The sequence below is a fragment of the Eretmochelys imbricata genome, chromosome 2 (genome assembly GCF_965152235.1).
Source record: "Eretmochelys imbricata isolate rEreImb1 chromosome 2, rEreImb1.hap1, whole genome shotgun sequence".
In the NCBI taxonomy this organism is placed as follows: Eukaryota; Metazoa; Chordata; order Testudines; family Cheloniidae; genus Eretmochelys; species Eretmochelys imbricata.
In genome coordinates, this window is record NC_135573.1 from 199,394,855 (window position 1) to 199,413,231 (window position 18,377).

Sequence of the window (18,377 nt, forward strand, 5' to 3'; positions counted from 1 at the left end):
TTTGTCCAAGCTAGAGCAGAGTTGCGAGGGAGGTGTTATGCCTTGTAAATGCGTAACTGTCACTACAAATTTGGTGTTTCTGTGGTTTATATTCCTTTTTAAATTGAATAAATAGTTTGTCAGTGCTCTTCTCTCAAAGAAATAAATATTTGTGCATTATGCTGTGAGGGAGGGACAACAAGTTCTTTTCTTTTACTTAAAGTCTTGCGTCACTCCAGAAGGAAAGATTATAGTGTCAGGAAGGATATCACCTCATGAAAAAGTTAAACTGGTCTAAGTACCTGATTTCTTTAGATTTAGCTGCTCTTTACCTCAGAATGCCTTCTAGCTAACAGATGTCAGGTGTTGATCGCTTTAACGTCTTACTAAGGGGCTGTCTGAAGTCTGAGGAATCCAGACAGCTCCATCAAGTGTTCTGTTAATTATGTTGTGTGTCAAACAGTTTTAATACAATTATCCGTTCTTCTTCATTTTTGAATGAAAATAACTTTTTACCTCAAAATTGTCTTGAAGGGAGAGAACTTGAAAAAAGTTGCACATTTTAAGTAGCAGTAGTTGCTTCGTCAAGAGATAAGCTGTCTAATTAACTAATGTCTTTTAACAGTGTCTTCTGATTATGAGACATGAGGGGACTTAAGAAATTGGGTTGCCTGTGTCACAGGACTATAATTGTACTTACCAATGTTTGTTCAGTACTAGTCTTAAAAGTTTTCAAAAACCGTTGAAGAATTTGTCAGCAAACTATCAATAAGCAATTTATTTGTGACAAGACATGAGGACATCTTACACTGGAAATGAGCTATAAGGAAATAATCAAATAATGGCCAGGGTGAGCCTATAGAAAATTCTGGATTATGAAAAGAGACAACTTCATTCTTTGTAAACCAAATTTCTTCAAATTCACCAAGGGCACTTATTCTAACTGAGGACTAAGTTCATGACAAGTCTGAACCTTTCAGTATAAAATTAACTATTTTTAGGTAACCAAATAGAAAAAGGGATATTAAATCTTGGAATGAAAGACAAATCATATTGGTGTTTTATCTAAACCTTACTACAGTCTTGGTGGAATGTCATAACCAAAATGCTATACTTTAATAGGCCTTTGATTCCACTGAGATGTATGGCACTAACCACCAAATGCTAATGTCAAAATGTGACAACCATGCGTAGTATCTGATATATGTACTTTGTAATATAGGAATTGGAGAGCCAGAACTAGGAACCTAATATGGTCGGCTGATATCTAGGCACATCAAACAGAGATTGCATCTGTCATTGGGTTGGCGTTTAAGAATTGGTTTTTTTTTCCTTTTAAAACTTGTTCTGTGATAAAAGTTTGTATTTTGAACAGTGTCCTGAGCCTCAAGCGTGGGATAGGTATAACTGTAATACAAAATAAAGAGTCAAGTAGATCAAAAACACACATTTTTTAAAAAAGTAGGGACTCATTACACCATATGGGCATAAATATAGGTGTATTTGGCAGAGACAGATGTGGTTGAAACATTTTCTAGAGCCAGAGCCACACTAATAGATCTGCCAAAACAGAACAGTTGATGGTGTAAATTGTACTTTCTTTACAGTGCATAAAGATCAACATTGTCCTGAATCAACTGTGCAGTATGAGACCACAGCGTGCAGGCAGTTTGCATTGTAATTTCTTCAAAGAGTAGTACAGAATAGTGGGTTTTGTCAGAACTGGCATAGAGAACGTATGCTGGCATTCTTTTAAAGGTAAAAGTACATCAAATTGGTGTGATTAATGAGTGACGTGTGGGTTAGTATTTTAAAATACAATACTGTGTTGTCACTCATAATCATATAAATATGGCACAAAGAAAGGAATATAATGGCCATAATAACACAAAAGAAACAAAATGGATATAATTGTATTCAAAGGCCAGGAGATGATAATATTACTTTGTACAACAACACTAGAATTCTGAAATATATTGTAATCCTTCATGCTAAATGTTCAAATGTGCAAAAATGTATTTGACCACATAAATATTTTTCTCCATCAGTGTAGGGAAGGGCCAAAGACATCATAAGACCCTTCCCTATAGTCCTTCGGGGGATCCCCATCGAGTCCTGAATAATTCGTATGCTGTGTGATGTAATCCATATGATCTGGAGGATGGTGTGGATTGCACCCTCAGCAAATTTGCGGATGATACTAAACTAGGAGGAGTGGTAGATACACTGGAGGGCAGGGATAGGATACAGAGGGACCTAGACAAATTGGAGGATTGGGCCAAAAGAAATCTGATGAGGTTCAATAAGGATAAGTGCAGGGTCCTGCACTTAGGACGGAAGAACCCAATGCACAGCTACAGACTAGGGACCGAATGGCTAGGCGGCAGTTCTGCGGAAAAGGACTTAGGGGTGACAGTGGACGAGAAGCTGGATATGAGTCAGCAGTGTGCCCTTGTTGTCAAGAAGGCCAATGGCATTTTGGGATGTATAAGTAGGGGCATAGCGAGCAGATCGAGGGACGTGATTGTTCCCCTCTATTCAACATTGGTGAGGCCTCATCTGGAGTACTGTGTCCAGTTTTGGGCCCCACACTACAAGAAGGATGTGGATAAATTGGAGATAGTCCAGCGAAGGGCAACAAAAATGATTAGGGGTCTGGAACACATGACTTATGAGGAGAGGCTGAGGGAACTGGGATTATTTAGTCTGCAGAAGAGAAGAATGAGGGGGGATTTGATAGCTGCTTTCAACTACCTGAGAGGTGGTTCCAGAGAGGATGGTTCTAGACTGTTCCCAGTGGTAGAAGAGGACAGGACAAGGAGTAATGGTCTCAAGTTGCAGTGGGGGAGGTTTAGGTTGGATATTAGGAAAAACTTTTTTCACTAGGAGGGTGGTGAAACACTGGAATGCGTTACCTAGGGAGGTGGTAGAATCTCCTTCCTTAGAAGTTTTTAAGGTCAGGCTTGAGAAAGCCCTGGCTGGGATGATTTAATTGGGGATTGGTCCTGCTTTGAGCAGGGGGTTGGACTAGATGACCTCCTGAGGTCCCTTTCAACCCTGATATTCTATGATTCTATGATGGTGATTCAGAATGTTTTTAAAAAGAGGGATAGAGGTGTTGTGCAAAGAACTGAGATAACATAGACTATAGCCAGACACATTCAGTTTGCAAACAGTCAAGAGAATATAACTCTTCTGGGGAATAAGGCCCTCAAATAGTAAATTATACTCTACAGGTATTGAATGTGTTTAATGGCTCTGCTTCTGCATGTGTCAGTGTTCTGGGTTGTCTTGGACACTGTGCTGATGAAATCATTGCCTAAGTAGGAACAATCACAGAAGTGTTTTGTGTTAATGTTTATGTAAGTTATTTTTTGTTGTTTTTATTCATGAATGAAAGAATCCAATATCCATTTAAACCAAAAAACCAAAATGCAGATACAATACACAAAAGAAATGGCTGAAGTAGAAATTGTGTGTGTTGTTTTCAACTCTGCTTCCAGACTCTTCGGGCCCAGTCCTGCGATACTTCTTTAGGTAATTAGTCCCATTCTGGGACCTGAGTGAGGACTGTTGGATCAGGCCCTAAGAGAGTCAAATGAAAATGTTTCAGCAACATTTCAGTTCTAATAGTGATGTTAATTTTTGGCACTGTTTTATGATCTGATTTGTTTCCAGGGAAACAAGTGTCTGCAGGACTATCAACCTGAGTTTTATGTCGACAGCTAAAACACTAGCGTATTGCAAGTGGAGACACTCATGCCCCGGTACTTCTTGTCATTTTTTTTGGGTCAAAACAGGCCTTTTCCATTTGGGCCCTTTTTCACACTCTCCCTAGTCTTTTGTGACATGATTTCCTTGTGTTGCGGTAGTTACTCTCAGAAAAACAGTGCATATTCTGTAGCATAAGTATTATTGATATTATTACAAAAAACAAGTAAGATGAGACTTGACCTTAAAATAGAGAGAGACGTCTCTTAACAGAGTTCTCCATATCATGGCCATAGATTCTCTATCCTAGGGGTTATGTATTGGCACCAATCTCTCCATAGTGGTTTTTTATATCAAGTCTATTTATTTTCAGACAAGAAAGTTAAATTAAATGGGTGAGGAAAAGAGATGGGTGAAGGATAATTACTAAGAAGCTGATTGCCTCATTTGTCAAAACAAAATCACAAGGGGAAAGTATCTGCTGTTGAGGGTATTCACCACGTTACAGGATTGGGTTCTCAAGCTTCACCTCACATAGTTCCCTCCTCTCTCTAGGAAGAAGCACCTCATTCCGGAATCCCCAGGGAATTCTAAGTCTTCGTGCGAAATTCTGGCTGCTTCCCTGCAGATCCCAAAGCAGTAATGCATGGAGCCTGGCATGCCACACTGCAGCCTAACCTCCCACTTTTCCGCTTGCTTTTTGCTCCCCTCCATCAGTGTAAGGTTCATCCCGCCCCACAGATATTATACATCAAAAATATTCTGTCCTTTTTTTGATCATGTACCAAGCCCTTCCTTTCAGAGATGGAATCGGAACTGCATCTACCTTGGCACATTTAGGATCCATAATTCCTCACAACTGTAGCTTCACCGGTAGTAGCACCCATGGAGGCTGTAGTGTGGACAAGGCAGCCATTTTTACCACTGTCCCATGGATATTTCTGACTGGTGGTTTAAACACGGTAAGAACCAAACAGTGCCAGATAACTGTGCTTCAGTAAGCGAAAGACAAATTGCCTGGGTCAGACAACCCAGTGGTAAAAATGTCTGAATCCTGTCTACACTACAGCCTCCAAAGTTACGACCACTGGCTGCGTGTGATGGGGTTTACAGACCCCGCACTAAACCAGAGCAAGGCATGGCACAGTATTGGGGTAGGGAGGCCCCACCCTTCGGGGGTTGTGGGGCATGCTCCAGTTGGAGGGATAGTTTAAAAAGGGATGGACAGCCCAGGAAAAGGGCGGAAGGAGCTACAGGGTGCACCAGGAATGAGGCCGGTGCCTGGGACTTTGGACAGTGTGACTATGACACTGGTAAGAATATGCTGGAAGCAGTGATCCAGATTCCTCCCACCCCCTCCTTTAGAGTTGGGAACCCACGAGAGGCCCCAAAGAGCAGGATGCCCCCATCCCCGGGGCAGACTAAACTGCTGCTACTAAGACTGTGACCACTCCCTAAAGGGAGAGACCCAGCAGGTATGTGACTTGGGATGGACCAACAAGTAGTCTGGACATTAAGCCCTGGGTTGGGACCTGGTGGATCAGGATAGCCCAGGTCCCCCTTCCTTATTCCCGACTCCCCTCTATCATGACAGCCCTGAGGAGAAGGGAATCAAGAGGGACTGTTTCTTCCCGTATATGACCTGGCAGGGCCCCCTCCAGAACAGAGAGACTAAAAAGAACTATGGAACCATGGCCTGACCACTTGGCCAGGTGGCTTTTGGACTGACCCACTACACTGGGGAATGCAGGAACTAAATTTGTTGTGTAGATGCAGACCAGTGTGGCCCACAAGTTTCTTTGTTGTCTTGCAAATGAAACCTGGCCTCTCTGGCATGTCAGTCTCTCAGTGCAACAATCTGTTCTCTGACTCTAGGCGAGATTTTTCTTCCAATTGCTGGAGCACAGTTTTCAAAAATACATATATGTTATACATTATATATGACAGACCCAATACACAATAGGTAGTGCTAACCACCTAGATGTTGCATAAATCTTCAACAACACGCCTAGTCTTTCAGTTTGAATGGATGCGATTGCTCAGTTCCCCACTCCACACTAAATAAAAGGTTTAATTTCAAGTCTGTATCCCTTAAACTTTATCATATTTATTTTCTAATCTAAATTGGTCTGTTTCTGAACATGTATTGTTCAGGTCTTTCCCCCAAACTCACTTTAAAGAAAAGTGTTGGGGTGAAATCCTGACCCCATTGAAGTCTAAGATGTACTCAGATTGATTTCAGTGAAGCCAGGATTTCACTCTGGGTATATGAATATTGTAACAGTTACCAGTGCACCATGTCAGTTAGTTTTCTCCATTTTTAAGAAATAAGTATCTGCTTGTTTTTCCGAGAATAATGAAAAACTTAAATTCCATGCAGATTTAGTCAAAGTAGGATTGACACTTACGTAATCTTTATCTTTACAACTTGCTAAATATAATTTAACTGAGATACACTTGTTAGTCTTTTCAGACTAAAACGTATTACTAACACACGCCTTTACTCAGAAGAGGTAGTAATTGCTTAGGGACAAATGTTGCCTCAGGATCTGCGTGGAGCTTGGATTCAGGCTCACTTTACTTGAAATTACAAAAGCATCTGATGGCAAAATTTATCCTTAACAATCTGTTGATTCTATATCCATGGTATATATGGAATAAAATATACACAATGTTACAGGTCTACCCAAGCTGATAGCAGGAAAGGTGTATTCGAAATGGCTCCTGTACAGACAGTAATAAAACTTTTCTGTCTTGACTAGATAAGCAAAAGACTATTTAAACTCTTTTTTAAAAGGTCAGTTCATGACTTCCTTGTTAGTACCAAACTAAACAGAAGTAAATGGATTAGTGATATATGTGGTGATGGTATTTAAAATGACAATATTTTCAAAAAAAAATTAGACTGAACATTTGCTAATAATTAATTTCATAGTTCAGATTATGTCAAGCTTCTAATATATATAGTTCGTTATTAAATTAAATAACTGAAGATTTATTCAGGTAAACAGTGCTTGAGACATACCAATGGATAACATTTGGACATTTGGGGAAAAAATATGCGTAGGTACCCTGAACAGTTATTCTGTAGTGTATAGTTTTCATCTTGTTGTGAGCTTTTACATAAATTCACGTTAGGGGTAATGGGAGTTGTGTGTGGCAATCAAAAGAAAATACCCTACTGCATGTATGGAATGGTTTGTTTCTGGGCAATGAGGGTACTGTATTCTCAGTAGATTAAAAGGTGTGTTTGTGTAACACACACAAACTAGTCACAAAGCCTGATATGTTTCATGTGTTTTGGCATAAATAAATAATTGCAAAGTTCTCTGGTCATTTTGTGTCAGTGATATTGTCAAAGAAGGAAACTGTGACAAGTACTAAAATATTTGTGCACTCATATCTGATCTTTACATACAATAAATCATAAAGGAAAAATAGTTCCCAAAATGTTTCCACCAAAATTTTTTTGATTGCTTTCTAATGTACATTTTCAGCTTGAGTTGTGGCCTTGGCTCTGTTTAATACCTTTTGGTAAAGATGTTGCTTTTGTTCTCAAGGGCGAAGAGAAACTGGGCTTTTTTTGCCTTTAAAGAAATTAATAATATGGAGGAAAAACATCAAACACAAGCAAATCAACATAGTAATGTGTGGGGCTCACTTTTCAGTACCCTACTTAAAACACCCAAAAGGGGACTGATTTTCAGAAATCGCATCCATCCTTTAAAAAATCAGTCTATTTAAGGTGTCTCAAGTTAGACACCCATAACCACTCATTAGTTTTGAAAACTTATGGCATAAATTCCAGCTAAATCCAAAATTACAATTGCAAAGTGTTTTTATAAAGCATATTACTGAAAGATTAATTTTAAATTATATTTTGTTGAGTTTGAGACATTGAAAAACAGAGGACAGAGGTGTATGGTGTTTTGGAACTTATTTCTGAAGTTTTTAGTAAGCATTCCTTGCTCCAAAAGGAGTGTGTTGATGCTTTCCACGATGAGAGTTAACAGGGACAATTTCATTCCTGAAACAACTCTGTTGACTTCAGTTTTTGATTTATAGTTAGAAAAACAAATGTAAAGTAATCAGTGGGTGAAACAGAATGCATCAAATCTTGAGACGTGAAGAGCACCTGCCCTGGCGTCAGTGGGAGTTGATAGTGCTCTGCACTGCTCAGGATTTAGTGCTTTGGCCCATAATAAAATAGGTAAGTTGTGTCTGGAGGAAGAGGGAGTGTTCCTTTATGTACTCTTTAAATCTTTCTAAAATGTTCCATGAAACCAACTAAGGAACAATGTGTCCTCCTCAAGTCCCATTCTTTGGCCTTTCAAGAGTACTTTTTAAGACCCTCGGCCTCATTTCAGCAAGGTAGTTAGGCCCAGGTTTAAGTTCATGGCTGAAGGGGGGCCTTACTTCAGTTCATATTTAAGAGTGGTGAATATTGTTTAACATCAGTGAAACAATAACAGTAAGAAACAGTTTCTTCTTTAGTTAATTTTGTTAATATTATTTTTGCTTCTCAATAACAAGAACTTAGTGATCCAATGAATAATACAATCGTGCTCCTGTTCTCACAAACATCTTGCCATATTGTAGCATGCCATTGAAGGAAAATTCTTTGTCTAGGGAAAAATAGAGACAACAGAAATTATTTTTGGTGTAAAGAAAAAGGGGGGAGAGAGATTAGATTAAAATGGGTGTACTAGTACTAGCATTTGAGGTGGTGAATTATTATAAAATCCTATAGTAACTCTGTTTCTGAACTCATGGTGTTACATGTTTATAACTTGAGTGTGTGAATAAAATGACTGGGGAAAGCCTGTAATCACACTCTATTTGCGACCAAATATACATTCAATACTTCATTACTGAAACATGCAAACAAGATGAATGAAATGTAACGGCAAACCAATTAGCTTATTTAAGCAGTATCCTATTTGCTGATCAAGACAAATTATTCTGAAGTTTCCCACCTGTTAAACTCAATAGAAATTACCTACCAAAATCACTGAAGTTTAAAAAAGGCTGCTTTCCTGTAAATGCATTAACAAGCAGCAGGGAGTTCATGTATGTGTGTGAGGCGTGGGAGGTTCATGCAGATAATTCTGTAAAACAAAATCAATAAAGCTGATGACAGATTAAGATGCTAAAATTTGTAAAATTAGACTACTGTTTGGGTCAACAACACAGCACTATTGGATTTTCTATGGGTTAATGCTGAAAAACAGGATTATTGATTTTAGGATTTTCAGCATATCCCCTCTTAGGAGGTCTTTATAATGCTTCACACTTAAGTTGACAACTATAGTGACATAACTGTGTCCTTGCCTTAGTAATCATTGTCTAATCATATTGGAAGGGGCTGAAATGGTTTACAAATGATTATTTCTAACAAACAGTTGAGGGGGTTGTCTGGCCATAGCCGCCTTTGTCTGGTGGTCATTGCTACCTGTCTGCCATCTTCCCCAGGAATTACAATCACAGATTAAGACCTTTGACTGTCATAAATCTGCTTCCCAATATGTTTGATTGGCAGGGGAGCTCACAAGGCATCCCAATATAAATAGGATTTTAGCACACAAGGTGCTGCCCCAAAGTAAAACACACTGTTTTGCAATCGACTTTGTTGGCGTTGTTTATTCATTTCTCCTTTCCCATTCCATGTGTATGCATGTCTGTGTGTGCATGCATGCGTGTGTGTGTGTGAATGTAAAGTAGAAGCTGAGATCAGATAACAAAATGAGCTACTGTATGCAAGAAATATATGAAGTGCATCCTGCTGCTGGTAGCAATTGCTCCATGCAGTCTGCCGATTATTGCACATATATTGAAGATAGTCAGGGTTACAGCAGTTGTGATGCTCAGGTCCTGCACAATAACAACATATCTATGGAACAGGCCTGGGCGGTGAATCAGCCATATACCTGTAGTTACCCTGGAAACGTGTTTAAAAGCGAGTACTCTGGCATGGACATGGCCCTGAATCCGTACAACCAACTTGAATATTTCACAGAAGAAAAAGCTACTTTTTCTCAAGTGCAGTCGCCATCATACTCTCAGAAGAAAGGTAGGGGCAATTTATTTAAATAACCACACAAAAAGATCTGGTTTTGTTTTTTTGTTTTGCTTTAAACTTGCAGTTGCATCCGTTGGCTCAGATACATCTGTGAATGTGAAGGCTGCCTGTTCAAAATTGAAAGCAGCAGCAGGTTGCTAGGTGATTGAAAGATTTTCTGTGAATGATGGGGATTTCCAAGCACTTTTTTCTTAATTGTAAAAGCCATTTTCAAATATATCGCTAGTTCTGTGTATCGCATGCTCATTATGTTCATTTACCGTATTTTATCAGACCGAATGAGAAAGTTTCCCTTGCAAGATGTGTTTACTGTGTGTCCTTCAGTTTGGATGTGCTTCATATTTTCTGGTTATATAAAAATAATTTGTGTTTTTCCTTGACATCTTTAAATGTAAATAGTGTTTAATTACTAAGTAGCTCCATATCAAATAGAATTTGTTGAAACTAGAACTGTAAATGTTCATTAAAAAAATTAATGATTTAATTTAATATAATTGATGTGCTTAAAATGAAAAGCTGAAAAGCATGTAGTTTCTAATTATTTAAGGCAGTAAAGACTGGAAATTCAAGAATAAAAGATAATGCCATAATGATACTTTATTTTCCCCTCCAAAAAGTTGATCTAATCAAAATGTTTGTAGAATATAATCCAATTGTAATATCCATTCCCCGTCGGGTTAAATCACTGTTCATTTTTAAATTTTCCGTAACATTGCTTTATAGAATTTCCCCTGTTGTTTTTAAATGGATAAAATATGTATAATTTTTCAAAAAGAACCCAGAATATTAGCAACTGTGTGCAAATATTTTAACCTTATGCATTGTATTTGAAGTTAGCTTAAAACTTGATGCAGGCATTTTAGAAATATACATTAAATATATCTGCATTAAGATATATTTCACTTAGTCTAATTAAAGAATATAAGGACAATATCATTTGTATCAACATGGTGCCCTTCAGTTGTTAAGACTTGTGTGCAATTAATCAAAAGCCTAGTGAAGCTGATGTAACTAGCTAGGGAACAGACACTATTTTCTATTTTAAAGTGGCTCTGTAACGAAAAGTAGTCTGTTTCATCTTATTAGGAACACTGAAAACCCTATAGGAAATATTCATTAGAACTTGGTGTAATAAATCTGTCACTTCAGTAGAAAAAATACCTCTGTACTGTATTTCAAATCTAGGGAAAAAAAACCCAAGAGAACGTGATCATATTAAAGATTAAATAGTGCATGTTTTTCTACTTGTAACATTTTAAAGGTCTTTTAAACTAGGTGGTTTTAAGTGATAAATTTGCAACTTTGTTGTAGACTTTGTTCATATCTTTCTCTTTAGCAGTAAGATACTAGTCATGATGAATTTATCATATAAAATAGCGATTTGCCACTGCATGTGTCATTTTACTGTGTTAAAGGATCCTAAGTAATAATTATCTATGTCAAGGCTTAAAACAAGTTGTTTTAGCACACAGACGTGATATTTTTAGTAATCCATGAACAATCTTCCCACCTGTTGGTAGGGCTTAATTTCCGAATATAGTGTAATCATTTTTAAAAACTCCCTTTTCATTGTTTGCAATACATTGCACCGATTTCATCAGAAGTCTCAGAGATTTTCATTGGGAACAGGCTTTCAATCACACTTGAATGTTGGTGCCTGTTGCAAATTGATCATTTACAGAGAACATGCACAGTTTTTATGGATTCTTTAAACCTTGAGCTCAGTGGACAGCAATAAAATATCAAACCTAGTCAAATGCTATGTTTGCCAAACAGAAGAAATCTAAGAAGTTGCAGGCATGTTCGTATTTCTTTTTTATGTGATGCTTTCAGCCAAACTGTCATAAAGTTAACACATCTGTTTATCCTGTCCTGACAACAGAAGGCACAGCACAGGACGTGTGTGTGTCTGTATTAATCCAAAATTGATTTTTTTGTTTGTTAGTGAAGCCTTAGTAATAGCTCATTAGGGCAAAATTAAGACCCAAGGCAGGTGACCTTGAGCAGTCCTTATTGTTGCAACTGAGCTTTCTGTTAGTTCCATGAAATTCCTATTAGTCTCAATAATGTTCATGCTGTTCACTTTGTGTTCTCCAGTAATAAAGCTGTCTGAACTTTTAGTCTTCGGTTTATTTCCTATTAAAAGATTTAAAAAGTTCAAATCCTTCAGATGCTAAAGAAAGCCAATGTTAATAAATGGGTCCTTACTGCCTTCCTTACCTCTTAACCCCTCACAGAGAAATTGAGGGACTCACTAATAAAAATCAAGAACAAAAGGCCCATGTGACATGAGGGATAGTTACTAAAGGAGAATAATAAGTTCTTAGAAAATTAAGCCAAATGATCTAAGACATCAGAAAACACCTTATCCTACTCCTAGCTACCATTGCACACTAACAATCCCATTATTGTCTGTTTTAAATCACAGTCCTTGATGAGACACGTGAATATTAAGGAAAAATTGTGTACGTTCCTAAAAATCAGGGGCAGCTGGGTGGTATCTGCTTCCTAGTTTTTGTGGCAGTCAGTAACTTCTGTACTGTGCTGCACATTATTGAAAGATGGCAGCACATTATTCTGGGAAATTATTGTTTGTATGTTGGTCGTGCTTAGAGGCCACAACCCGATGTAACAAGCAAGGCAGACACAGACACAATAACTTGCTCTGCTTCTGTCTGAAGTAGCTATTTTTAGCCATTAGAAGAGAGAGCTGAGTGCTCTTCGCAAAAGGGCCGTAACCTGCAAAACTGTATTCCCTCTAGCAGTTTCACTGACTTCAGTGGACTACTCACATAAAGTAAAGCTTTGCGAGATCAGGCCTTTGAGGCATAGTTGAGAATAAAACACCAGTCAGCTGATTTCAAGTTTTCTTTTCCATGGACTTCAACCTTAGTACAGCCCGATGAAGGGGGCCAACATAAGGTCTTCCTTATCATTTAAGCCTTGCATAGGGGCTACATGGCTGTCAGGCAGCTGAGTTCCTAGACAGGGGTGTCCATGTACCATCTCTGCACCAGCCTTGCATAGGCCAGTGAGGAGAAATGCATTGGGGCAGGTAGGGATGAGCCAGTTGAGGGGCCATAGAAAATATGTTTATACAAGTCCAGAAGCCCCAGTATCCAATGAAACTGGTCTGAAGAAACTGTGTATGCAATTCCCGCCTGTAGGTTGAAACAGGGGATGGGACTGCAGAACAGCCCCTTCTCTGAATCTAGGTTTGGGGTTGGATTTCATCTCCCCAGCTGCATAAAGCTCATGTACTTGGGTGAAATTCTGGCATCAGAGATATCGGTGTCAAAACTCCCATTATTTTCAATGGGGCCAGGGTTTCATCCTCAGACTTTATGCATGTGGAGTAAATTTCAGCATGTGAGTCAAAATTATGCATGTCAATAAAGGTTTGCAAGCTGGGACTCTCTGAGTCCAAGGTCAGATGGTGACAAAACATTCAACCTATCTGTGTCTCAGTTTCCCCATCTTTACAATCAGGTTAAAGTCCATATTTGCAAAACTCTTTAGTATTGTGGGATCAGAGGTGCTGTGTATTTTTAAAGTATTATTCTTATTATTTCTCTTTATACCTTTTCTGCCAATTTGCATGCAACTAAAAGAGCATACAGTGTAGTTGTCACAGGATACCAGTTAATTAGTCCAAACTGAGTTCCTAACAGTGTGAAGGTCATTGGGTTATTTTCTGAATCACCAAGAAAATGTCAGGTTTCAGAGTAACAGCCGTGTTAGTCTGTATTCGCAAAAAGAAATGGAGTACTTGTGGCACCTTAGAGACTAACCAATTTATTTGAGCATGAGCTTTCGTGAGCTACAGATCACTTCATCAGATGCATACTGTGGAAACTGCAGCAGACTTTATATATACACAGAGAATATGAAACAATACCTCCTCCCACCCCACTGTCCTGCTGGTAATGGCTTATCTAAAGTAATCGTCAGGTTAGGCCATTTCCAGTAGAGAATTATTTGTCAAAATGTCTCCTTAGAAGAGCAATATAATATAATTTAATTAATTAACATACACACAATTAACAAAACAGTAAATAGAGACCGATCATTTTGTCATCTCTGTCCTTTGCAATAAAACAACTGCCTGCACTTTAGCTGTCATCTTCAGGGCTTACAAAAAATAGGTGTTCCTGGCTCGAGTGAGTAATATAGGGATGATTGTGATCAGAAAAGGGGCATCTTTGCAACTGAACAGATCAGTGTGCATTTGGAGTCATAGCTGCTTGATTTTTTTGCAGTGACAAAAAAAAGTTTTGATTACCTTTTACCACCGTTACCCAGCAGAACCAAAAGAGCTTTGGGAGAGCAAAAGGGATTCTACATTTGCCTTGCACATCACCAGCAAAATTGTTAACTAAGTGTACAATTTTCAAAAGCACCTAAGTGACTTAAGATACTGTTTCATTCACTTTCAGTGAAACTTAGGCTCCTAAGTCACTTCTGAAAATATGACATAGGCTCCCAAGTCACTTAGATGTTTCTCTGAAAATTGTACGTTAAGTCCCAAATGCAGAATTATTGGTAATGAGGCCCAAGTAACAAAGAACATGGCTTGACTTTCTAGCATTATTTACACTAGCACATTCTGTATCTATAGTTAGCAACAGATACAATTGCTCAAATGCTGGCAGCAGTTTAAGTGATTAGTGCAGATAGGGCTAAACTGTTCCATGTCAAGAACATTTGCTCAAACTGTGATATTATCGATAAAGGTGCTGAGCCCAGCCTAAGTGTTTACGGCTAGCCCTTGTGAAAAAAAAGTCACATCTTTACTTGTAAACTGAGCACAGTTGGAATCACTGTAAAGAAAATAAACAGTGGGCCCTGAAACGGCATCTTTGCAGAGTCGCTTACCAGAATTTAGTCATACTGTGAGACAAAGAATAATGTAAAGAAAAGTCAAAAACGCAGGCCAGAAAGCTGATCAGCTGTCCAGGGAAGTGTGAATTTGTTTAATAACATTTTCTCTACTTCAGTGCTTTACAAAACATGAAGCACTTTTTCTCAAAGATAACTTTTGAATAAATGAGGAAGAGAAAACAGACAGTTTTGGAGAGTCCCAGTCAAAACTGATCAAACAAAAAACTGGAGATAAATAATAATAATCCATAGTATCTTTTCCCATTTTTCAGATGGGAAACATTTGGGACAGAAAGATGAAGTGACTTGCCTATTGTAATACAGCAATTCAGTGCCCATAACAGAATAGAACTCAATTTCCCTGGCTCATAGCCCTGTGCCTTATCCCATGCAAATCTCAAGAGATTATATATAATATGCATTTGCACACACACACAACCTCTCTCTGCATTTGGTTGATTCTGGTCACTTTTTTATAATTGTCGGGTGTTAAAATGTTAGTGTCAGATTGAATCATCAGAACATTAATGTAAATTTATCTTTCAGGTTTGATACAGTACAAAATAGGTCAATATAGTAATACATTTTCTTTCTTAATTTTCACAGTACAAAACAGTGTGTGTCAGTACTATCTTAGGGACAAGTCCCAGAACACTTATATTAATGAGAAGCCCTTTCTTATGCAATTAGTCCTAGTGGGGGAAGTAAGGATATGCTTAGGGCCCTGCCAAATTCACAGCTATGAAAAACGCATCACAGCCAGTGAAATCTGGTCTTTTGTGTGCTTTTACCCTATATTATACAGGTTTTATGGGGGGAGTCCAATGTTTCTCAAATTGGGGATCCTGACCCAAAAGGGAGTTGCGGGGGGGGTCATAAGGTTATTTTAGGGGGCACTGTATTGCCACCCTTACTTTTGTGCTGACTTCAGAGCTGGGCAGCTGAAGAGCGGCGGCTGTTGGCCAGGCGCCCAGCTCTGAAGGCAGCATCCCACCAGCAGCAGAGCAGAAGTAAGGGGGGCTACACCATACCATGCCACCCTTACTTCAGTGCTGCTGCCTTCAAAGCTGGGAGGCTGGAGAGTGGCAGCTGCTGACTAAGGGCCCAGCTCTGCAGGCAGCAGTGCAGAAGTAAGGATGGCAATGCCGTACCATGCCATCCTTCCTTCTGCGCTGCTGCTGGCGGTGGCTCTGCCTTCAGAGCTGGGCTCCTGGCCAGCAGCTGCCACTCTCAAGCTGCCCAGCTCTGAAGGCAGCGCCGTCGCGAGCAGCAACAAAGAAGTAAGGATAGCAGTACCTCAACCCCCTCTCCAAAAACCTTGTGACCTTTTTGGGCCAGGACCCCTAAAATTACAACACTGTGAAATTTCAGATTTAAATAGCTGAAATCATTAAATTTATGATTTTTAAAATCCTATGACCATGAAGTTTACCCAAATGGACTATGAATTTGGTAGGGCCCTACATATGCTGTAGCACATTGAAACAATGAAAATGCACTAAAATACTAATCTTGTTAAAAACAGATCTCTTTTCCTGTGCAAAGGCTAAAATGGGTTTTTCTGCTTGTAAGCAACGAATCTAAGATGGCTCTTTTGCAGCAGCAAGAATGTAACAGTAAACAACTATTGGTACGTAGGAATTATTTTTTCAGATCTATGTCACACATCCCACTCTTCTGTTGCGAAAGTGGTCATAGAGTTTTTCTGAATTGCAGTTTATTAGCTAGCCTAATATTAAAGCATCTGACATATTTGTCAGCAGAGTGGGAGGCTCAAACCTGAAGGCCTGGTGCCCCCACAACTTGAGAAGTTCTTAACTTTTATTATAACTGAAGTTTATTCTTTGACTCTCTCAAAATGGGTTTCCAATTTCTCTGGAGTACAGAAACATTTAGAAAAGATATATTTTCCCCAGCAAGAGTTCAGGGGCATTTTATGGAGGGGGGGAGGCATTTTCTTTTGATTAGGAGATTGATCCTATGAGGTTCCGAGTGCCTTTCATGGAGCATAAAGCTCTGTGAGCTCCCAATGGCTGTAAGTGGACGTTGAAGACAATTGGCCTTTCACAGGAGGCATTCTGCACCTTGTGAGATTGGGCCCATAATATTAAGACCATTGCACTTAAAAGCTGCAGGACAATCTAACAGTCTATAAAACAGACAATTCCACCCACATAGAGCTGACTAAGCAGAAACAGACCACCTGCCAACAGATGTATATTTGAAAAGCAGGGCATGGCCAAAATGTATAGGCAATAAGATCCTCCTGGGTTTTCTGAGTGGTTGTAGACAGGTTTTGCTAAAGTATTTTTGAGTTTTCTTTCTTTATTCTTTTTCCTGACTGTATTTGAGGGAGTGGCAAGAATAGCAAGCTGTTATCTGTTCCATTTCCCCTCAACCTTGAAAGAATGTCATGGGCCAGGAGTGCTGCTGCAAGTTGTCAGCTCTTCAGATTATGCTACACGTGTAGCATTCAAAAACAGACCACAAAGTATGACAGCATGGGTCATCCTCCATAGATCAACAGATCTGGTTCTCTTTCAGCAATGCCAGAAGCTGGGAATGAGTGACAGGGAATGGATCACTTGATGATTACCTGTTCTGTTCATTCCCTCTGAAGCACGTGGCATTGGCCACTGTCGGAAGACAGGATACTGGGCTAGATGGACCTTTGATCTGACCCAGTATGGCTGCTCTTATGGATGATAGCCATTTTACAGGTAGTGTGTCCTATGAGAAGTAAACTTTTCCTGCCATATCTGTAGAAAGATGCTATAGGGAAAAACTCAATTTGTTTGGGTATTATGGATTGAAGACATGATTGCACGTAGTGGATTATGACACACATTCCTCCAAGGTAAGGGCAACTATTCTGTTGAGCATTTAGTCTTGCCAAGAGAGTAAGATTAGTCAGACTGGCAGGTGGTAGGCTGGAAGGCAACGGAGTTATCTTTTAGACTGCAAGAGAAATACCAGACATATGACAGGTCAAGGTCATTAACATTTATTTGTGAGCTCCCATTCAGAACAAAGGTTTTCGGTTGGGTATTAAGGTGAACAATGTCAATTGTACTGGATGGATACATGGAGAACAATGAGGAGCAGACACCAAGAGGAATGCAGCATGCTGTGTCTGTCAGATGAGGTTGCCAGGCTCACAGTACACCGGGGTTGAAATGACCAGGGAATAAAGTTGGTTAATATTATACCTTGCAGTGATATAGATGTTGCTTTCATTACAAATTTCTTAGTGCTGGATGGCTCCAGCTCGACTGTTGAGCACAGATTCTGACTAAGGAATGCAAAAATAATCAAGGTTCGAGACTGCAAACTTCACTGAGGACTCTGCATTGGCCGGGATATGCTGGTGGCAGAACACCTGGGTTATCCTGTCCAGACAATGTCTGCTTCTCCAACGTTGGAAATTATATTTTCAGCCAGGGACAAGTCTCCATCTACCATTCGTCTGTCTCTTTCCTGGCAGCTGCTGCTGGGAGGGAATGGAAGAGGAGTCTGCTTCTTTATCCCTTCCTGAAACTCAGTTTAAGTTAGTTGGGTTATTTTTCCCTGGGAATAAATCTAATGCCATTCTACTGCTGCCCACAGTTTTCCCAAGCAGCAGCACTGTGCAGTAACGCATAATTTCCATGCTGCTGACAGAGTTAGAGTAGCAGCAATTAATTTCTCTCTCTTGCTGCTTGATCCAGCTACAAGCAATAGCAAAAAG

General features: G+C 39.3%; 1 protein-coding gene across 2 annotated transcripts in view; it reads left to right on the forward strand.

The window, feature by feature from the left end:
• Window positions 1-18,377, forward strand: part of THRB (thyroid hormone receptor beta) — a 289,369-nt gene that overhangs the window by 234,835 nt on the left and 36,157 nt on the right. Inside the window, exon 1 of one of the 2 annotated variants that reach the window (XM_077811265.1) lies at window positions 9,433-9,760. The exons of the other annotated variant lie outside the window; for it this stretch is intronic. Within the exon in view, the coding sequence (XP_077667391.1) occupies window positions 9,433-9,760 (328 nt within the window). Of the gene's footprint in view, window positions 1-9,432; window positions 9,761-18,377 lie in introns of those variants that run through there. 2 annotated transcript variants of the gene reach the window in all.